General features: G+C 46.7%; 1 protein-coding gene across 2 annotated transcripts in view; it reads right to left on the reverse strand.

The window, feature by feature from the left end:
- The window catches only part of pkn1a (protein kinase N1a), a 137,861-nt gene that overhangs the window by 52,060 nt on the left and 62,182 nt on the right, over positions 1 to 23,619 (reverse strand). For both annotated transcript variants that reach the window (XM_078429598.1, XM_078429599.1), the window contains 4 exons: positions 19,822 to 20,022; positions 17,390 to 17,499; positions 6,388 to 6,531; positions 3,083 to 3,158 (listed from right to left, as the gene is read on the reverse strand). In XM_078429598.1, the coding sequence (XP_078285724.1) occupies positions 3,083 to 3,158; positions 6,388 to 6,531; positions 17,390 to 17,499; positions 19,822 to 20,022 (531 nt within the window). The remainder of the gene's footprint in view (positions 1 to 3,082; positions 3,159 to 6,387; positions 6,532 to 17,389; positions 17,500 to 19,821; positions 20,023 to 23,619) is intronic.

Raw genomic sequence — 23,619 nt, forward strand, 5'->3', positions numbered from 1 at the left:
AAAAGATACGGTTACGGAGTACTTCGGCATTCACGATAAAATAAGCCGAAGTCAGCATGGCTTTGTGAAGGGGAGGTCTTGTCTGACGAATTTGCTGGATTTCTTTGAAGTAAAAAGCAGGACAGACAAAGGAGAGGCAGTAGATGTAGTTTACCTGGATTTTCAGAAAGCCTTTGATAAGGTGCCACATGGGAGGCGGCTAAGGAAGATGAGAGCACATGGTATCAAAGGGCAGATACTAGCACGGAGAGCAGGTTCACTGAATGGCAGAAGACAAAGAGTGGCAATAAAGGGGGTTTTTCTGGTTGGCTGCCAGTGACTAGCGGAGTTCCACAGGGCTCGGTGCTGGGGCCGCTGCTCTTCACGTTGTATATTAATCATTTGGATGAGGGGATTATAGACAATAGACAATAGGTGCAGGAGGAGGCCATTCGGCCCTTCGAGCCAGCACCACCATTCAATGTGATCATGGCTGATCATTCTCAATCAGTACCCCGTTCCTGCCCTCTCCCCACACCCCCTGACTCCGCTATCCTTAAGAGCTCTATCTAACTCTCTCTTGAATGCATTCAGAGAATTGGCTTTCACTGCCTTCTGAGGCAGAGAATTCCACAGATTTACAACTCTCTGACTGAAAAAGATTTTCCTCATCTCCGTTCTAAATAGCCTACCCCTTATTCTTAAACTATGGCCCCTGGTTCTGGACTCCCCCAACGTTGGGAACATGTTTCCTGCCTCTAACATGTCGAACCCCTTAATAATCTTATATGTTTCGATAAGATCCCCTCTCATCCTTCTAAATTCCAGTGTATACAAGCCTAGCCGCTCCAGTCTTTCAACATATGACAGTCCCGCCATTCCGGGAATTAACCTAGTAAACCTACGCTGCACGCCCTCAATAGCGAGAATTGAAGGCTTTGTGGCCAAGTTTGTGGATGACACAAAAATAGGTGGAGGGGCAGGTAGTGTAGAGAAAGCAAGGACTCTGCAGAAGGATTTGGACAGGTTGGGAGAGTGGGCAGGGAAGTGGCAGATGGAATATAATGTAGCAAAGTGTGGAGTCATGCATTTTGGTAGTAGGAAAAAAGGCATAGATTATTTTCTAAATGGGGAGAGAATCCAGAAATCGGAGGAGCAAAGGGACTTGGGAGTGCTGGTGCAGGATTCCCAAAAGGTTAATCTGAATCGGTAGTAAAGAAAGCAAACGCAATGCCAGCATTTATTTTGAAGGGGCTTGTATACAAAAACAGGGATGTAATACTGAGACTCTGAGGCGGTGGTCAGGTCACATTTGAAAAGTAAATCTGAATCGGTAGTGAGGAAAGCAAACGCAATGCCAGCATTTATTTCGAGAAGTCTTGTATACAAAAACAGGGATGTAATACTGAGGCTCTAAGGTGTTGGTCAGGCCACATTTAGAATATTGAGAGTAATTTTGGGCACCATATCTGAGGAAGGATATGGGAAAAAAGGAGGAAAGGGGTACTGATTTTAGATGATCAGCCATGATCATATTAAATGGCGGTGCTGGCTCAAAGGGCCGAATGGCCTACTCTTGCGCCTATTTTTTCTATGTTTCTAAGGATGTGCTGGCTCTGGAGCGGGTCCAGAGGAGGTTTACAAGAATGATCCCGGGAATGAGAAGGTTAACATATGATGAGCGTTTGTCAGCACTGGGCCTGTACTCGCTCGAGTTTAGAAGAACGAAGGGGGACCTCATTGAAACGTAGAGAATAGTGAAAGGCTTAGATAGAGTGGATGTGGAGAGGACGTTTCCACTAGTGTGAGAGTCTAGGACTAGGTCATAGTCTCAGAATTAAAGGACGCCTTTTAGGAAGGAGATGAGGAAGAATTTCTTCAGTCAGATGGTGGTGATTTTGTGGAATTCTTTGCTGCAGAAGGCTGTGGAGGCCGTCAATGGATATAGTTACGGCAGAGATAGATAGATTCTTGATTAGTACCGGTGGAAACCTAATGGAATGCTCTTTGCCTCGAGAAGACAGGAGGACAAACGAATTGTAGATACGTTATATAAAGCTCTGGGTCGACAGCATTTTAATTATACAAAAGGAGTTCAAGGCACATATTGAGTTTTAGAGAGTGGTCATAGCGGGCGGCACGGTGGCGCAGCGGTAGAGTTGCTGCCTTACAGCGAATGCAACGCTGGAGAATCAGGTTCGATCCTGACTACGGGCGCCATCTGTACGGAGTTTGTACGTTCTCCCCGTGACCTGCGTGGGTTTTCTCCGAGATCTTCGGTTTCCTCCCACACTCCAAAGACGTACAGGTATGTAGGTTAATTGGCTGGGCAAATGTAAAAATTGTCCCTAGCGTGTGAAGGATAGTGTTAGTGTGCGGGGATCGCTGGGCGGCGCGGACCCGGTGGGTCGAAGGTCCTGTTTCCACGCTGTATCTCTGAATCAAAGGATCTATAAAATATATAAAATGAGTACATTATATTTTGGCTGTGGAGGCCAATGGATATTTGTCAGGTAGAGATTGATAAGTTCTTGATTATTAAGGTAGGCATTATGGGGAGAAGGCAGGGGAATCGGGTTATGAAGGAAATCATGCCGTGATCAGCCATGACTGACTGGTGAAGTAGACGTGATGGGTCGAATTATTTTTCTCTTCCAAATTAAATGTAGCATTAAAAAGATGAATGATTTTTAAATTAACCCTGTTCAGAACATTTTAATTTGGACATTGTTAATGGCATGAAAAATCGACCTTCGAATGCAATAAAATCAGCAGAGGTAGACACAAAATGCTGGAGTAACTCAGCGGGTCAGGCAGCATCTCGGGAGAGAAGAAACGGGTGACGTTTCGGGGTGAGACCCTTCTTCAGACTGATGTCAGGGGAGGGGGCGGGACCCGCCCCCTCCCCTGACATCAGTCTGAAGAAGGGTCTCGACCCAAAACGTCAACCATTCCTTCTCTCCCGAGATGTTGCCTGACCCGCTGAGTTACTCCAGCATTTTGTGTCTCCCTTCGATTTAAACCAGCATCTGCAGTTCTTTCCTACACACAATCAGCAGAGGAACAGCCTGATGAGACTGACACTGAGACAAATTTGCTTTACCTTTCTGCTTGGAGAAGATCTTCTTCTGTCGACGCAGTTTGGTGATTCTTTCAATCACTGGATTGTAGAAAGTGACCTGCCAAATAACAATTGATAGCAGAGTGTAGAAGCAGTTCTAGTACAGGAGGGCAGCACAGAGTCTCGACCTGAAACATCACACATTTGAGACTGAAGAATCCATTCCTTCTCTCCAGAGATGCTGCCTGACCCGCTGAGTTACTCCAGCATTTTGTGTCTACCTTCGATTCAAGCCAGCATCTGCAGTTTTCTTTCCCACACAGTGGTAGAGTTGCTGCTTTACAGCGCCAGGGACCCAGGTACGATCCTGACTATGGGTGGTGTTTGTGTGGAGTTTTCACGTCCTCCCTGTGACCGTGTGGGTTTTCTCTGGGTGTTCCGGTTTCCTCCCACACTCCAAAGACGCACAGGTTTATAAGTTAATCGGCTTCGGTAAAATTGTGATTAGACCCTAGTGGGTAGGATAGTGCGATTGATGGTCGGCATGGACTCGGTGGGCGGAGGGCCCGTTTCCAAGCTGTGTCTATCAAGTCTAAAGTAAAGAATCAATCTTGCAATCAGTTGGGCACTGGAGCTGGTTACTGCTCAACTCTGGGGTCACACTTCCAATCCCACATACACGCGTCTCCCTACTTAACCCTCATTCAATAGACAATAGGTGCAGGAGGAGGCCATTCGGCCCTTCGAGCCAGCACCACCATTCAATGTGATCATGGCTGACCATTCTCAATCAGTACCCCGTTCCTGCCTTCTCCCCATACCCCCTGATAATTCATTTACGCATTACCACTGGACAAGACTGTGTTCCCGATCAAACACTTCAGGGATGCCAAGGAAATCCTAAAATCTGAACGCAGATGAATTTGAGTCTGAAGAAGGGTCCCGATTGAAAATGTCACCTATTTTAGCTCTCCAGAGATGCTGCCTGACACGCTGAATTACTCCAGTACTTTGTGTTTTTTTGTGTATTAACCAGCAGTTCCTCGTTTCTACCATGTGTACATGGTGAGCGAGAGGTTGCTACCCCTGTTGGAATCTCTAAAGGGGCTGCTTCTCAACTTTTGGCTGCATTTCGGTTTTTTTGTAAACCAGCATCTGCAGTTCCTTGTATCTCCAGTGAAGTCATGTCGACCGAAACGTCGCCCATTCCTTCTCTCCTAGATGCTGCCTGACCTGCCGAGTTACTCCAGCATTTAGTGATACCCATTGAAGTCATGGTGCTTACCTTTCTCCATTTAGTATAAGTAATTGAGTACACTGAGGGTAGACACAAAATGCTGGAGTAACTCAGCGGGACAGGCAGATCTATGGATAGAAGGAATGGGTGACGTTTTGGGTCGCGACCTGAAGACCAGGTTTGAAGAAGGGCCTCGACCCGAAACTTCATCCATTCCTTCTATCCAGAAGAAAGGTCTCGACCCGAAACTTCATCCATTCCTTCTATCCAGATTGCTGCCTGTCCCAAAGATTTACTCCAGCATTTTGTGTCTGTCTTCCATTTAGTATAACATTACCATGTGAAAGTGGACCACTCTCCTTTAATTAAAGGGCACACTTTCAGTGATTTTGCCCCAATCTCTGTGATATCTTGCCAGCAAGTTCAATATTATAGCACACAAGTTTCTAATTGCAAAACTCCCTAATTTGCTAAAAGATTACTAACAGAATCTGTTAGGCCCAGCTCAGTTTCACATCCCCATTCATTTTAGCAGCGGTTTTTAACCACTGTAAAATTGATAGGTTATACTAAGCAAAATTACATTTTTGAATTATTCGTGCTTGAAGTAATGATTTTCACTTTTTAAAAAAAGTTGGCAATGTCTTTAGAAAATTTATTTAGTGTTAAAATCTGGAGCAAAAGTAAAAGCCACTGGAGGAAGTCAGTCGAGCAGCATCTGTGGAGGCAGAGGGATGGTTGATGTTTCAGGTGGAGAATAGCGGAGTCAGGGGGTATGGGGAGAAGGCAGGAACGGGGTAGTGATTAAAAATGATCAGCCATGATCACATTGAATGGTGGTGCTGGCTGAAAGGGCCGAATGGCCTACTCCTGCACCTATTGTGCCCAGATGCCAATGCCACTGCCCAGTGACCACCTGGGTTTGCTCCGGTTCCTCTGGTTTCCTTCCACACTCCAAAGACGTACAGGTCTGTACGTTAATTTGGCCTTGGTAAAAATTGTAAATTGACCCTAGTGTGTAGGATAGTGCTAGTGTATGGGTGGTGGCTGATCGGCGTGGACACGGTAGACCGAAGGGCCTGTTTCCAAGCTGCATCTCTAAACTAGGCGGACTGGTGCTCTGATAACAACCTGTCCCTAAATACCGCCAAGACCAAGGAGCTGATCATCAACTTCCGTAGGTCACACAACGGGGAATACGCCCCGATCTTTATCAACAGGGCCAGTGTGGAGAGAGTGTCCAGCTTCAAGTTTCTGGGCACTCACATTTCGGAGGACCTAACTTGGTCCAATAACACTGCTGCGCTGGTCAAGAAGGCACAGCAACCACTGTTCTACCTAAGAACACTGAAGAAGTCTGGTCTACCCCAACAGCTGCTGACGACATTCTACCGCTGCACCAGAGAGCATCCTAACACATGGCATCCCTGTGTGGTATCTCAGCTGCACGGAGGCAGAGAGGAGAGCTCTTCAGCGGGTAGTCCATAGAGCTCAGAGGACCATCGGAACACAGCTACCAGCCTTGGAGGGCATCTACAACACGCGATGCCTCAGAAAAGCCACCAGCATCCACAAAGACTCTTCACACCCCTGCAACAGTCTGTTTGAACTTCTACCATCGGGCAGACGATACAAGGCCTTCTACGCCCGCACCTCCAGACTCAGGAACAGCTTCATCCCCAGGGCCATAGCTGCCATGAACCGGTCCTGCTGAGCCGGATGGTCACATCGCACAGTGAACCGGCACAGATCTACTTGCACTTTACTCTGTTTTAAAACTGTTCTAATTTGTTTCATTGGGTTGTTTAAATGGATACTGACTAGCTAATTAGTTTATTGCATCGTATGGGAGGTGCATTCCCAATCTCGTTGTACCCCCCTGTACAATGACAATAAAGATATATTGAATTGTATTGTATTGTATTGTAAACTAATCTAAATGCCATTTGTGCTCACGCCGCTTCTGCCTTCCCTACCCCATCTCCCTTACTCCTTCCCATCTCCCTTACTCCTTCCCCTCCCCCTCCACCCTTCCTGCAGACCGAGTCCATAGACTCCTTCGCTCATTCACCGAGTTCCTGAAAGTGATGGGACTGCTGCTCGGACATACCTCGGTCAGTAGCACCCCCTGAGGCTCCAGATCCAAGTGGATTTCATGCCGCTGATTGTCCAGGAAATCCTCCAGCTTGAGGTACTTTAATGCACAGAGTGAACGCCAATCCCGCCAATAAACACTGATCTCCAATTCCCGAGACTGCAAAGCAAAAGGTTATTACAATTAATACCTCCAGTTGTCAATGGAGTCCGACCCATTTCCACGGAAACATACTGACGGCAAGAAAATCAAAAAGACTTCTCACTTAGGGCAGCACGGTGGCGCAGCGGTAGAGTTGCAGCCTTACAGTGCTTGCAGCGCCAGAGACCTGGGTTCGATCCCGACTACGGGTGCTGCCTGTACGGAGTTTGTACGTTCTACCCATGGGTTTTCTCCGAGATCTTCGATTTCCTCCCTCATTTCAAAGACGTACAGGTTTGTAGGTTAATTGTATTGGTATAAGTGTAAAATTGTCCTTAGTGTGCGTAGCATAGTGTTAATGTGCGGGGATCACTGGTCGGCGTGGACTCAGTGGGCTGAAGGGCCTGTTTCCGCACTGTATCTCTAAACAAAATTAAACTAAACTAAACTTAACAGCATAATAGGCTTTCCAAACAAAAGTATACACTCCTCATGCATAAGACAATAGACAATAGGTGCAGGAGGAAACCATTCAGCCCCTCGAGCCAGCACCACCATTCAATGTATTCATGGCTGATCATTCTCAATCAGTACCCCATTCCAGCCTTCTCCCCATACCCCCTGACTCCGCTATCCTTAAGAGCTCTATCTAGCTCTCTCTTGAATGCATTCAGAGACTTGGCCTCCACTGCCTTCTGCCTTCAGGTTAATGTTAGGTATAGTTCTTGGATGTGGGTTACTGAGAAGGTAAGGCATGGAAACATACTGACCATAAGCACCAGCCTCTAATATTCTTATTATCTATTAGAATGATTGCGAAGTTTGATACATGTATAAAGTCTCCATTGTTTAATTCTATAAACCTGTGATTTATATTGGGCACCCTTTTAAATATATAGCTTGCACTGAAAACACGATGAATCACAGCCTGACAGGATGCTTGACCAAGAGATAAGAAACTGCAGTTGCTGGAATCTTGAATAAAAAACAAACTGCTGGAGGAATTCAGCAGGTCAGGCAGCATCTGTGGAGGGAATAGACAGACCCTTGTTCAGACTGAGGGAGGAGGGGAGAGAAAGCTGGAAAAGAGACATGAAGCTTTGGGCAAAGCCTGGCAATTGATATAGGTGATGGGGGTGATGGTGACAAAGGATAGAGGTGGAATGGGGACAAAAGGAAAGAGGTGGAATGGGGACAAAATGGGGACAAAAGGTGGAATGGGGACTAAGGAAAGAGGAATAGATGTGAAATCAATGTAGATTTGTATAATTGGCTTGGTAAATGTAAAAAATGTCCCTAGTGGGTATAGGATAGTGTTAATGTGCGGGGATCGCTGGTCGGCGCGGACCCGGTGGGCCGAAAGGGCCTGTTTCCGCGCTGTATCTCCAAACTAAACCAAGAGGGAGGGATATGGGAGGAAGGGTGGAAATTCAATAGTTTAGGACAGGCTGTTGAAATATAGCAATGAAGATAGAAACACACATAGTCTATGAGAACTTTGAGAGTTGGGAGAAAAGGGTAAAAAGGGACTAAATAAGTGAGAGTCACGTCACAAGATATGTCATGAAGGCAATGGGGAGAACAAAGGCTTACACACAAGGCGTTAAAACCACCACGGGGCACAAGAAATGAGACACATGAGCAAAGTGAAGTCAAGTTTATTTTCATCGGAACAAGTGCACAGCATGTAAATCAGTTGGGAGGTTGAGCAGAGAAACGGCAGATGGAATTTAATTTGAGCACATGAAGTGTTTCATTTCGGGAGGTCAAACGTAAGCTTTGGCAACATTGGTGCTCACATTCAGTCATCCCAGGATGGTGGTAGTCATAGCTTCCTGAAAGTGGTGGGGTGGTAAAGAAGGCATACAGTATGTTTGCCTTCATTTGTTGGGGCTTTGACTTTGTCAGGAACTCCTGTTGTAGCTGTAGCCATTCTGGTGGCCACACAACAGGAAGGTTGGGAAGGCTTTCTTCACCAGGAAGTTGCCTCGATTGGAGAGTATTCATTAATCGTGAGAGGAATAGATCGGGTAGATGTACAGAGTCTCTTGCCCAGAGTAGGTGAATCAAGGACCAGAGGACATAGGTTTAAGGTGAAGGGCAAAAGATTTAATAGGAATCCGAGGGGTAACTTTTTCCACACAGAGGGTGGTGGGTGTATGGAACAAGCTGCCAGAGGAGGTAATTGAGGCTGGGACTATCCCATCGTTTAAGAAACAGTTGGACAGGTACATTGGGCGGCACGGTAGCGCAGCGGTAGAGTTGCTGCTTTACAGCGAATGCAGCGCCGGAGACTCAGGTTCGATCCTGACTACGGGTGCTGCACTGTAAGGAGTTTGTACGTTCTCCCCGTGACCTGCGTGGGTTTTCTCCGAGATCTTCGGTTTCCTCCCACACTCCAAAGACGTACAGGTATGTAGGTTAATTGGCTGGGTAAATGTAAAAAAAATAAAAAAATAAAATAAAATAAAAATTGTCCCTAGTGGGTGTAGGATAGTGTTAATGTACGGGGATCGCTGGGCGGCACGGACTTGGAGGGCCGAAAAGGCCTGTTTCCGGCTGTATAGATATGATATGATATGATATGGATAGGACAGGTTTGGACCAAGCGCAGGCAGGTGGGCAAGTGTAGCTGGGACATTGTTGGCAAGTTGGGCTGAAGGGCCTGTTTCCACACTGTATCACTCTATGACTCCATAATTAGGAGAAGTTGCACAAAGTTAGATTGTTTTCTCGAAGGCGCAGAAGCTGATGGGTGACCTGATAGAAGAATATAAAATTAGGTGTGGCAGATAGACAGTGCAGATAATCAGTCTTTTTCCCTGGGTTGGAATTATCAATGCATAGCTTTAAGATGAAAGGTGGAGACTTTAAAGGAGATCTACGAGGCAAATATTTAAAATGTTTTGCACAGTGTGATGGAGTCTGGAAGACGCGGCCAGGGAGGTGGTGGAAGCAGATAGGAATGTAACATTTAAGAGTCATTTGGACAGACACATGAACAGGCAGGGGATGTGTAAGGAGGAACTGCAAATGCTGGTTTACACCGAAGATAGACACAAAATGCTGGAGTAACTCAACGTGTCAGACAGCATCTCTGGAGCAGAGGAATAAGTGAAGTTTCAGCTCGAGATTGATGAGTCTGAAGGACCTTGACCCGAAACGTCACCTATTCCTTTTCTCCAGAGATGCTGCCTGACCCGCTGAGTTGGTCCAGCTTTTTGTGTCCATCACAGGCAGAGGGTGGATGGATATAGACCATGTGCAGGAATAGTTTGTGCAGGTCAGTCTGAAGAAGGGTCTCGACCCAAAACGTCACCCATTCCCTCTCTCCTAAATGCTGCCTGACCTGCTGAGTTACTCCAGCATTTTGTGATACCTTCGATTTGTACCAGCATCTGCAGTTATTTTCCTACGCTGAGTTACTCCAGCATTTTGTGTCAACCTTCAGGAATAGTTTAATTCCACATCATGGGCAGCCAAAGGGCCTGTTCTATGTTTTATGTTGTTAGACCTGTTCACCAAGGTCACGTTGTTCCCAATATTCTCCAGGGCCCTCCCATTTACTGGGTATATAATGCTCATTAGTCCTCCTCATGCACGTGATATTACAAATATCAGGTTGAAATTCCACCTGCCATTGCTCTGTCCAATATACCAATCGATCAATATTGTCTACAGTCTACGACTACCCTTAGTTCAGAAACACCACCTTCTGCAAACTTACTAATCGTAAATCCGATAGAATGTCCAGAAATCTATCCATCTCTGCACTTAGCAAACTCATTGACTAATTGACCTTGTTCTGGGATTGATTCTGGATTCCTTCGTTGGATGAGGATGGATTGAGTCCTGATTCTGGATTCCCTCGTTCACTCATGAATGGGCACATTGCAACCACAGTTTGAAGCTGGAACGCGGACGTCACCAGACTCAGCAACAGCTTCTCTCTCTCCGTCATCAGACTGCTTAAAGGTCCTTCCACGATGGGCGACACAGTGGGGCAGCGGTGGAGTTGCCGCCATGCGGCACCAGAGACCCAGGTTCATCCCTAACCAAGGGTGTTGTCTGTACAGAGTTTGTACGTTCTCCCTGTGACCGCGTGGGTTTCCTCCGGGTGCTCCGGTTTCCTCACACTTTTCAATGACGTACAGGTTTGTAGGTTAATTGGATTAGGTCATTGTAGAATTTCCCCTCGTGTGTAGGATGGTGCTGGTGGTCAAGGTGATCGCTGGTCGACGCACACTCGGTGGGCCAAAGGGCCTGTTTCTGCACTGTATGTGAACGTACACGGCACTGGAGTTAAATGGGATTACTGTGGATAGGGTGAGCAGCTTTAAATACCTGGGAGTCCACATCACAGAGGATCTGACGTGGACAACACACATTGCCGCACTGGTGAGTAAGGCAAGGCAGCGCCTTTACCACCTCAGACAGTTGAGCAAATTCAGAGTCTCTCTGAGGATCCTTCAGTGCTTCTACTCTGGGGCTGTAGAGAGCATCTTGTCCGGCAACATCACAGTCTGGTTTGGGAACAGCTCTGCCCAGGACAGGGAGGCTCTGCGGAGAGTAGTGCGTTCGGCTGAACGCACCATGGGAACTACACTCGCCCCCCTGCAGGACCTATACATCAGGAGGTACAGATCCAGAGCCAGCAACATTATGGGGGACCCCTGCCACCCCAGCAGCGGACTGTTCCAGCTGCTACGGTCAGGCAAACGCCTCCGCTGTCACGTTGTGAAAACAGAGAGGATGAGACGGAGTTTCTTCCCACAGGCCATCAGGACTGTTAACTCTCATATCACCAGGGACTAATTTAATTTACTGTATTCATTTATTTTTTGTGTTAACATTTTTTTATTTCTATTGTGTTTTGTAGTTTAGCACAATCCGCAGGCATTGCCACTTTCATTTCACTGCACATCTTGTATATGTATGTGACAAATAAACTTGACTTGACTTAACTAAACTAGGCTAAGCCAGGGTAATTCGATTCACCTCCAGCCATTGAGGACATTAGACTTTGTCTAAGGATCTGATGTACTACAATGCTGAGAACTATATTCTGCACTTCCCCTTTGCTCTATCTATTGTACTTGGGTTTGAACTGATTATATCTATGTAAAATATATCTGATCTGTTTGGATAGCATGCAAAACAAGGCTTTTTACAGTAGCTCAGTAAATGTGATAATAATAAACCCAATCCACAGTTTTAATCTCCTTTGCAAATAAAATCCAATGTACTCTGACAATGTGGGACACAATGCGGCAGAGATTTGCACTTGGACGACTGTTTCGTACATAGAAACATTGAAAATAGGTGCAGGAGGAGGCCATTTGGCCCTTCGAGCCTGCACCGCCATTCATTGTGATCATGGCTGATCATCCACAATCAGTAACCCGTGCCTGCCTTCTCCCCATATCCCTTGATTCCACTAGCCCCTAGAGCTCTACCTAACTCTTCGTTGAGTCATGATCTGGTACAACTGGACCTCTCAACTCCAAGTGAAGATTCTGTCCACAATCCTAAACACGTTCAATTAGTTGCCGAAACATTGTGTCCATTACTGGCCCCCACACATTGGTAGCTGCCCACAGAGTAGGCATCCACACATCTCTCAGGCATTACCCTGTTGTAAGCAGCTGAGTGAACCTTGGTTTCCATGCCACTGGATCCTGACCCAGATAGACAATAGGTGCAAGAGGAGGCCATTCGGCCCTTCAAGCCAGCACCGCCATTCAATGTGATCATGGCTGATCATTCTCAATCAGTACCCCGTTCCTGCCTTCTCCCCATACTCCCTGACTCCGCTATCCTTAAGAGCTCTATCCAGCTCTCTCTTGAATGCATTCAGAGAATTGGCCTCCACTACCTTCTGAGGCAGAAAATTCCACAGATTCACAACTCTCTGACTGAAAAAGTTTTTCCTCATCTCAGGCCTACCCCTTATTCTTAAACTGTGGCCCCTTGTTCTGGACTCCCCCAACATTGGGAACATGTTTCCTGCCTCTAACGTGTCCAACCCCTTAATAATCTTATACGTTTCGATAAGATCTCCTCTCATCCTTCTAAATTCCAGTGTATACAAGCCTAGTCGCTCCAGTCTTTCAACATATGATAGTCCCGCCATTCCGGGAATTAACCTAGTAAACCTACGCTGCACGCCCTCAATGGCAAGAATATCCTTCCTCAAATTTGGAGACCAAAACTGCACACAGTACTCCAGGTGCGGTCTCACTAGGGCCCTGTACAACTGCAGAAGGACCTCTTTGCTCCGATACTCAACTCCTCTTGTTATGAAGGCCAACATTTCCATTGGCTTTCTTCACTGCCTGCTGTACCTGCATGCTTCCTTTCAGTGACTGATGCACTAGGACACCCAGATCTCGTTGTACGTCCCCTGTTCCTAACACACAATAGGTGCAGGAGGACCGCCGATGATGATGAGAGAACCATGACCTTAGATTCCGATCTGGTCCCTGGCATTCCGCTCGATTTAAGGATGTTAATTTAACTTGGCATTCTCTTCATTTGGTTAATTGGCCAAGTCAGTGCAGAGCTCGCTGACTGACCAACGGAGATGAGGAAAAACTTTTGCAGTCAGAGAGTTGTAAATCTGTGGAATTCACTGCCTCAGAAGGCAGTGGAGGCCAAGTCTCTGAATGCATTCAAGAGAGAGCCAGATAGAACTCTTAAGGATAGCGGAGTCAGGGGGTATGGGGAGAAGGCAGGAACGGGGTACTGATTGACAATGATCAGCCATGATCACATTGAATGGCGGTGCTGGCTCGAAGGGCCGAATGGCCTACTCCTGCACCTTTTGTCTATCTTTTAATCTTATCGTACGCTGTTAGTTGAACATTAACAAGTCCATGATTTTATCTCCTTACTTTTTGACCTTGCACAACTTGTCTTTCCAGTTCACTAATGCTCTAAAGATCCTTTGGTTTCTTCATAATTTACTGCCTTCAACAGGACAGGTATAAATTCTGATTCTTGGTCCAGGTGAAAAGCAGTAAGTGACCAACCACTCCTCCTTAAGGTACACCAATAAGGGGCGGCATGCTGGCACAGTCATAGAGTTGCTGCCTGCTAGTGCCAGTGACCCGGGCTTGATCCTCACTGCGGGTGCTGTCTGTACAGAATGTGTACGTTCTCCCCGTTTTGCGCGAGTTTTCTCCGTGAGCTCTGGTCTCCTCCCACACTCCAAAGACGTACAGATTTGTAGGCTAATCGGCTTTGTTAAAATTGTAAATTGTCCCTAGGGTGTGCGGGTAGTGTTAGTGTGCGGGGATCGCCGCTCGGCACGCAATCGGTGGGCGAAGGACCTGTTTCTGCGCTATATCTCTTAACTAAACTCAGAAATTTCATTCTGCCACTGATAGAAACACTGATAGAAACATAGAAAAATAAGTGGAGGAGTGGGCCATTCGTCCTTTCGAGCCAGCACCGACCGCCATTGAATATGATCATGGCTGATTATCTACAATCCGCACCCTGTCCCTGCTTTTTCCCCGTATCCCTTGAATCCTTACTGAACCCACTGATCCTCAAGTAGTTCACACAATACAGGGCAGCACGGTGGCGCAGGGGTAGAGTTGCCGCCTTACAGCGCATGCAGCGCCGGAGACCCGGGTTCCATCCCGACTACGGGTGCTGTCTGTACGGAGTTTGTACGTTCTCCCCGTGACCTGCGTGGGTTTTCTCCGAGAACTTCAGTTTCCCCCCACACTCCAAAGACGTGCAGGTTTGTAGGTTAATTGGCTTGATAAATGTTAAAATTGTCCCTAGTGGGTATAGGACAGTGTTAATGTGCGGGGATCGCTGGTCGGTGCGGACCCGGTGGGCCGAAAAGGTTGTTTCCACGCTGTATCTCTAAACTAAACTCTCTTAGCTCAGTACCAGATCTCTGTATTATTCTGCATACCTTATCGGCAACAGATAAAACCTGAACACGGAAGCTAAGAAGACATTAAGGGTAGCACTAAAGGGGAACTGCACATTCCCTGTGATGCTTCCTCTGGCAATGTTCCAGTGAATCTCCTCTGCATTCCCTTGAGAGTTATCAAGTTCCTGTAACTGCACACTGAACTCTAGTTGTGACCTAATTATCCCGTCGGCAATAAAGTTAAGTGTCTCTTCCTAACCAGCTTACTTACCTTTCCTGCTACTTTTAAGGGGTCTGTGGGCATTACTCCAAGATTTCTGTTCACATACTCTTCTCGATATCTAAAAATTCTTCATGTATTCCTTTTTTGACTTTACTCTCTATATTCACAAAATGCTGGAGTAACTCAGCAGGTCAGGCAGCATCTCAGGAGAGAAGGAATGGGCGACGTTTCACTGCCCACCGAAACGTCACCCATTCCTTCTCTCCTGAGATGCTGCCTGACCCGCTGAGTTACTCCAGCATTTTGTGAATAAATGCCTTCGATTTGTACCAGCATCTGCAGTTATTTTCTTACTCTCTATATTAGTATCTCTGCAATCAGTTCCATAGAAATCTTCTAAGTTTCATCATAGAGTCATAGAGTTATACAATGTGGAAACAGGCCCTTCGGCCCAACTTGCCCACGATGACCAACATGACCCATCTACATGTCCCACCTGCCTGCGTTTGGCTCATATTCCTCAAAACCTGTCCTATCTATCCAAAAATATACCCTGTGAAACACGATCAATTAATGTGGTAATACTAAAAATTATCGGTACTTCACCTTCAGCCAAGGCTAATTGTTTGGAGTCACAGAGCCATAGGGCACAGATAGAGTGATACAGCACATAAACAAGCCCTACAGACAACTATGTCCATGTCCCCCATTGTATCTCCCGGCACTACCCCATTCACCTGCGTGGTCGACACAAAATGCTGGAGTAACTCAGCGGGTCAGGCAGCATTTCTGGAGAGAAGGAATGGGTGATGTTTCGGGTCCAGACCCTTCTTCAGTCTGAAGATGGGTCTCAACCCGAAACGTCGCCCATTCCCCATCTCCGGAGATGCTGCCTGACCCGCTGAGTTACTCCAGCATTTTGTGTCTACCTTCGATTTGAACCAGCATCTGCAGTTTTCTTTCCTACCATTCACCCTCATTATGTCCATAGCCTGCTATGCCTTGGTGATTTAAGTGCTTGTCTAGCTCCTTGAATGTTGTGAGAAGTTCTGCCTCCCCATCTCTTCCGGGAGCACGTTCCAGAGTGCAACTGCCATATGTGGGGAAAAAAGTCTCACTCTCCCCCCCCCCAGAGATCTCACTTTAAACCTACGCTTTTGTTGTCTTTTGACACCCACACTATGGGAAAGAGATCTCTATTATCGACCCCAATTATTCCCACCCCCCCTGCAATATTACATATTTCTACCAGATCTTCCCTCAGCCTTCTCCATTCTTGGGAAGACAAACCCCTCGTAGTCTCTCCTTGTCCAGACGAACTGCATGTTACGAGGTTTGGATTCCGATAAAAACAAACTGCATCTCAACTGTACGAAGCCAGAGGGAAATTTATTCCACAAGTTAAATTTTTGAGTTGTGATTTGTGAATTCCATAACAGCGAATTTCTGTAACCCAAACGGCTTTAACACAAAGGTCGCGTGTGACCACAATGCATCAATGCATGCAACACCCAGGCGGCATAGTGGCGCAGCAGTAGCGCTACTGCCTTGCAGTGCCAGAGATCCTGACTACGGGTGCTTGTCTGTCGGGAGTTTGTACATTCTCCACATGAACTGCGTGGGCTTTCTCCCACACACCAAAGACGTGCAGATTTGTAGGTTAATTGGCTCGGTATAAATGTAAATTGTCCCTAGGGTGTGTAGGATAACGTTAGAGTTATCAGTCTGAAGAAGGGTCTCGACCCGAAACGTCGCCCATTCCTTCTCTCCCGAGACGCTTCCTGACCCGCTGAGTTACTCCAGCATTTTGTGAATAAATACCTTTGATTTGTACCAGTATCTGCAGTTATTTTCTTATACCACTTAGAGTTCGGGGATCGCTGGTCGGTATGGACTCGATAGGTAGGGGTGCCAACTATCGTTCTCTCAAATACGGGACAAGGTGACGTCACCGCCCCGCGCCCCACGTGACCTCACCCAGCCAGCGGCCACGTGCTCCCGCTCCACCAATGGTGGCCACCCGGGCCGGGAGGCGGGTTGCAATGCAACCTCTGTTAGGTGGCGCCCGGTCCTCCGGGCCTAGACTGTCCGGAGCTAAAATGTCGGAAACCTAGAGTGTCAGGACCTAAACACCTAAACTGTCGGGGCCTACAGCATCGGGGACTACACACACACAGTGTCAGGGCCTACAGCGTCCGGGCCTAATACGAGACAATAGACAATAGGTGCAGGAGTAGGCAATTCGGCCCTTCAAGCCAGCACCGCCATTCAATGTGATCATGGCTGACCATTCTCAATCAGTACCCCGTTCCTGCCTTCTCCCCATACCCCCTGACTCCGCTATCCTTAAGAGCTCTATCTCGCTCTCTCTTGAATGCATTCAGAGAATTGGCTTCCACTGCCTTCTGAGGCAGAGAATTCCACAGATTCACAACTCTCTGACTGAAAAGGTTTTTCCTCATCTCCGTTCTAAATGGCCTACCCCTTATTCTTAAACTGTGGCCCCTGGTTCTGGAAGACAAGGGACAAGGGCGGTCCCGTACAGGACAAATCAATTTAGCCCAAAATACGGGATGTCCCGGCTAATACAGGACAGTTGGCAACCCTATCGATAGGCCGAAGGGCCTGGTACTGTGCTGTATCTCTAAACTAAACTCAGTGAATCCTGTCAACACCCTGTCCAGTGCAATCATATCCTGATCTTTACTCAATCATTAACAGTAATCACATCCATTCCATTCACGTGTGTCCATTGTACTCACACGTTCTAACTCCACAGTGAAGTTATGATTCCACGATTGGTCGCCTATCGCTTTCCAAGCTGTCTGCCCAACCACCGTGTTGTCAAGCTTCAGGACGGCACACACTTCATCTGGAGGGAAAGAACAATTTGCAAGTATGAGAAGTGTTATAATAATTAACCTCTCTGCAGCAATCATAACATAGACATAAAAAGCTGGAGTAACTCAGCGGTTCTGGAGAAAAGGAATCGGTGACGAGAAGAAGAGTCTCGGCCCGAAACGTCACCTATTCCTTTTCTCCAGAGGTGCTGTCTGACTCACTGAGTTACTCCAGCTTTTTGTGTCTCTCTTCGATTTAAACCAGCACCTGCACATGTAGCAAGCATAATCCTGCACAAAAGGACACAAAGTCTTGGAGTGACTCAGCGGATCAGGTAGTGTCTCTGGAGAACATGGATAGGTTCGTTTTTGGTTGGAACCCTTCTTCAGACTGGCACTTGTGTCCTTCCAGCACTTTGTGTCCTTTCATGTAAACCAACACCTACAGTTCCTTGATTCTACATCAAACCTGCTCAGTCCAGGGGATGTAGTTTCCCCTCACATCTCTTGAAATCCCTCAAACATGTCAGTTGTGTTTGTTGTTCATAATACAATTAAGATTAACAATGTCCTTGCCTGCACTTGCCCATTCCACTCTTTTCGGAAGGATGGATTAAATAAGTTGTGAAGTGTAGACCTTTTAATTAATCCCAAATGTGCTCTATTCCAATAATATGATACCATTCCAGCAACTCATTGCTGAGTGACACTTTTAAAGTAACACGAAAGCTTCCAAACAATAATTATAAATGTATCTATAGCATTAAAATAATTACAGTGATTCACAAAATTAAAACATTTTAACATATCAAACATGATACAATAATAAAGTGGAATATTTCTCGAATAAAACTATTTAAAAGCAGTTAAGGTGGATAACGATATATGGTATATAACTTACTGTGCCAGAAGGAGGGAATAAAGTACTTAGACTATTCCTGTGTGTGTATATTGCTTGTTCCATTACTCCTGAAGTTAGCAATTAAATAAAACAAAAATAAGGACATCCTGGGACTGCCACAGGATCTGAAGCTGTAATTTACCTTGTACTGAAAATATAAAGAAAACTTAGTTGCGGCACGGTGGCGCAGCGGTAGAGTTGCCGCCTTACAGCGAATGCAGCACCGGAGACCCGGGTTCCATCCCGACTACAGGTGCTGTCTGTACGGAGTTTGTACGTTCTCCCCGTGAACTGCGGGGGTTTTCTCCGAGATCTTTGGTTTCCTCCCACATTCCAAAGACGTGCAGGTTTGTAGGTTAATTGGCTTGGTAAATGTAAAAATTTCCTTAGTGGGTGTAGGATAGCGTTAATGTGCGGGGATCGCTGGTCGGTGCGGACCCGGTGGGCCGAAAGGGCCCGTTTCCACGCTGTATCTCTAAACTAAACTAAACTGTATGATTTTTGCAAAAACTCAAACAAATTTTTCACTGTTAAGTCACAAATGTAGGTCTAATCTTTTTGTTTCTTTGACCTGAAATGTTATCTCGGTTTCTCATTCCACTGGTGAAGCCTGACCTTCCGAGTGTTTCCAGCACTTAATAGGTTTTATTTAACAAGGGCAGCTTGTTTGTCTATTGTATTTATGGATTTAGGTAATGTTTAGGTAATTTAAGGCTCAACATCCAAGGACGTACACGCCACTGGAAATAAATGGGTCTACTGTGGATAGGGTGAGCAGCTTTAAATACCTGGGAGTCCACATCACAGAGGATCTGACATGGACAACACACATTGCCGCACTGGTGAGGCAAGGCAGCGCCTTTACCACCTCAGACAGCTGAGGAAATGCAGAGTGTCCCTGAGGATCCTTCAATGCTTCTACTCTGGGGCTGTAGAGAGCATCCTGTCCGGCAACATCACAGTCTGGTTTGGGAACAGCTCTGCCCAGGACAGGAAGGCCCTGCGGAGAGTAGTGCGTTCGGCAGAACGCACCATGGGAACTACACTCACCCCACTGCAGGACTTATAGATCAGGAGGTGCAGATCCAGAGCAAGTAAGATTATGGGGGACCCCTACCACCCCAGCAACGGACTGTTCCAGCTACTACGGTCAGGCAAACGCCTCCGCTGTCACGCTGTGAAAACAGAGAGGATGAGATGGAGTTTCTTCCCACAGGCCATCAGGACTGTTAACTATTATAACTCCAGGGACTAAATTTTATTTTCTGTATTCATTTTAATGTATACGCTGTAATTGTAATTTTTTTTGGAACAATCCGCAGGCATTGCCACTTTCATTTCACTGCACATCGTGTGTGTGTATGTGACAAATAAACTTGACTTGACTGACTTGTTGCATTTCAGTTCAATTGAAAATCGAAAAGGTACAAGGATTTGTTCAAAATCACTCAACTGGACAAATCTTCGGTTTTCATGAAGGTCCGGCCGCTCCCACTGCCGCTCCTTCCATACAAGCCCCTGCTGGTCCTGCTCATGAAAGAGTTCCTACTGTCATTGGGACTGTACGCAGGCAGAGGGGTTCCTGACCCACGAGAGCGCCCTGGGACCGACTCCAAAAGACCCGTGCAGCCCACAACGCGGACGTCCAACGTGCCTGAAACACACAAACAGCAAACATCAAAGTGCCACGTCTTGCTCTATCTATTCACCCATCTCAATTCAAAATGGACCATTCTTTAGTATTTACCCAATCCTCTCCTTTTGTTGAACTGTGAATGCCACCGACAAAGTTCCATTAGCAAATTTGAAGATGATACAAAGCTGGGTGGCAGTGTGAACTGTGAGGAAGATGCTATGAGGTTGCAGGGTGACTTGGACAGGTTGTGTGAGTGGGCGGATGCATGGCAGATGCAGTTTAATGTGGATAAGTGTGAGGTTATCCACTTTGGTGGTAAGAATAGGAAGGCAGAGTATTATCTGAATGGTGTCAAGTTAGGAAAAGGGGACGTACAACGAGATCTGGGTGTCCTAGTGCATCAGTCACTGAAAGGAAGCATGCAGGTACAGCAGGCAGTGAAGAAAGCCAATGGAATGTTGGCCTTCATAACAAGAGAAGTTGAGTATAGGAGCAAAGAGGTCCTTCTGCAGTTGTACAGGGCCCTAGTGAGACCTCAGCTGGAGTACTGTGTGTAGTTTTGGTCTCCAAATTTGAGGAAGGACATTCTTGCTATTGAGGGCGTGCAGCGTAGGCTTACTAGGTTAATTCCCGGAATGGCGGGACTGTCATATGTTGAAAGATTGGAGCGACTGGGCTTGTATACACTGGAATTTAGAAGGATGAGAGGAGATCTTATCGAAACCTATAAGATTATTAAGGGGTTGGACACGTTAGAGGCAGGAAACAGGTTCCCAATGTTAGGGAGTCCAGAACAAGGGGCCACAGTTTAAGAATAAGGGGTACGCCATTTAGAACTGAGATGAGGAAAAACTTTTTCCGTCAGAGTTGTGAATCTATGGAATTCTCTACCTCAGAAGGCAGTGGAGGCCAATTCTCTGAATGCATTCAAGAGAGAGCTAGATAGAGCTCTTAAGGATAGCGGAGTCAGGGGGTATGGGGAGAAGGCAGGAACGGGGTACTGATTGAGAATGATCAGGCGGTGCTGGCTCGAAGAGCCGAATGGCCTCCTCCAGCACCTATTGTCTATTGACAATTAGTTAACGTACAATTGCATAAGCATTTTGCGCAGACTTCTGCAGGGATACACAGCTGAATGTGCCTTCTGCAGCTTTATGAAGCCGCCTTTGGTAAATGCTGTGCATTTCTGGTTGCCCCATTAAGAAGAAAGCACAGTACTGAACAAAGTCCATGTAGGTAGTATCCACTGCCCTACCCATATCAATCATCTGTATCCCCTCACCAAACTACAATCTTCGTCACTTCCTCAAAAAACGTTCCAATTTACCATCAATAACATGCAACTTAGTCCATGGTCAAGCCGACCGAGATCAATAACTTTTGTCTGCTGCATGTCTAACCATTTGAACAACGTGAAAGTCCTCTAATGCCCTCCTCATTCTGTTTAATTTCAGAGCTCTTTCAGTGGTTTAACTTATTCCAGTGCCTTGCCGAGGATATTTATTATTGGATGGCGGAATGGAGGTGAGGTAAGTTGAACAGTTTCCCATCGGTGCTGGAGATTAGTTTCCACTCCGGTGGGAGATTTGTTGAAGGTTCAGTTCAGTTTCGTTTATTGTGATGTGAAGGGAAAGTGAGGTACAGTGAAAAGCTTTTGTTGCACGCTAACCAGCCAGCGGAAAGACAATACATTCGAGCCATTTACAGTGTGCATGTACATGATAAGAGAATAACGTTCAGTGCAAGGTAAAGCCAGTAGGGTCCGATCAAAGATAGTCCCCAATGAGGTAGATAGTAGTTCAGGACTGCTCTCTGGTTGCGATAGGATGGGTCAGTTGCCAGCGTGCCACGGTGAGGTGCAATCTTGCAATAAGAAAGATGGAGAAAAGTGTTGGGGCAATGACAATGGTCCACACTCATACTACCTCATACTCATACAAAGCCCTAAACGGGCTTGCCCCCCCCCCCCATATCAAAAATCTTCTAACCCACCACTCTATCTCCAGGTCCCTCAGGTCGGCCGACTTGGAACTACTCACTATCCCGCGGTCTAGGCTTAAGCTCAGGGGTGACCGCGCTTTTGCGGTTGCAGCTCCGAGACTGTGGAACAGCATCCCTCTCCCCATCAGAACTGCCCCCTCCATCGACTCCTTTAAGTCCAGGCTCAAAACCTATTTCTACTCCCTAGCGTTTGAGGCTCTCTGAGGGGGCGCTGTGAACTGTTTATGTATGTGCTGTTATGTTTGTGTGCCATTGTATGTTCGTTTCTTAGTACCTGAACTGATGTACAGCACTTTGGTCAACGTGGGTTGTTTTTAAATGTGGTATACAAATAAAATTGACTTGACTTGACTTGACCTCTGGCACAGTGGAAATGTTCCAAAGGAAAATGGAACATGAGAGGAAGCAGTAACATCCACTAGACATCGCTCGGTCCGCATTAACAAAACTGATCTCCCGGTGGCCGAGCACTTTAACTCCCCCTCCCATTCCCAGTCTGACCTTTCTGTCATGGGCCTCCTCCAGTGCCATAGTGAGGCCCACCGGAAATTGGAGGAACAGCACCTCATATTTCGCCTGGGCAGTTTGCAGCCCGGTGATATGAACGTCGACTTCTCCAACTTTAGATAGCTCCTCTGTCCCTCCCTTCCCCTCCTCCTTCCCCTCCTCCTTCCCAGATCTCCCTCTATCTTCCTGTCTCCACCTATATCCTTCCTTTGTCCCGCCCACCTGACATCAGTCTGAAGAAGGGTCTCGACCCGAAACGTCACCCATTCCTTCTCTCCCGAGATGCTGCCCGACCTGCTGAGTTACTCCAGCATTTTGTGAATACATCCACTATACATGATCTTTTTGAGCTCAATCAGAAGAAACCCAACTTCAGCTACCTGCAGAAATCCGTGGCTACTCCAGTTAATGTTTCAGGTCAAGAGGTCTTTATCTGAGACATTAAATCCATTTCTCATTCCATTGATGCTACCAGCTTTGTCGAGTGCTTCCAGCATCCCCTGTTTCTATTCCAGATTTCTAGCATCTGCAGTGTTGTGATTTTTGATGTTGTTCCATTCAACCATTGCTTCATGATGGCATGCAAACCGTCACCCGAATTAAAGAGTGCCCAAGAGAGACAAAAATAAACCGGAAAAAGTGAGAGACTATTCCCATTAGCGGGAAGGGCAAGTAGCAGGAGATATAGAATGAAAATAGAAAAAATTAAAGTGCCATGCGGGAAGCTTCTCTTACTCAGTGAGTGGTTACGGCTGGGAATATGCTGGCGGGGAGTAGTTAAGTTTTAGTTTAGAGATACAGCGCGGAAACAGGCCCTTTCGGCCCACCGGGTCCGCACCGACCAGCGATCCCCGCACATTAACACCATCCTATAACCATGAGGGACAATTTTTTAAAAACATTACCAAGCCAATTAACCAACAAACCTGCACGTCTTTGGAATGTGGGAGGAAACCGAAGATCTCGGAGAAAACCCACGCAGGAGAGAACGTACAAACTCCGTGCAGACAGCGCCCGTAGTCGGGATGGAACCCGGGTCTCCGGCGCTGCATTCGCTGTAAGGCAGCAACTCTACCGCTGCGCCACCGTGCCGCCCTCACAGGTAGT

Source organism: Rhinoraja longicauda, chromosome 37 (genome assembly GCF_053455715.1).
Source record: "Rhinoraja longicauda isolate Sanriku21f chromosome 37, sRhiLon1.1, whole genome shotgun sequence".
Taxonomy (NCBI): domain Eukaryota; kingdom Metazoa; phylum Chordata; class Chondrichthyes; order Rajiformes; family Arhynchobatidae; genus Rhinoraja; species Rhinoraja longicauda.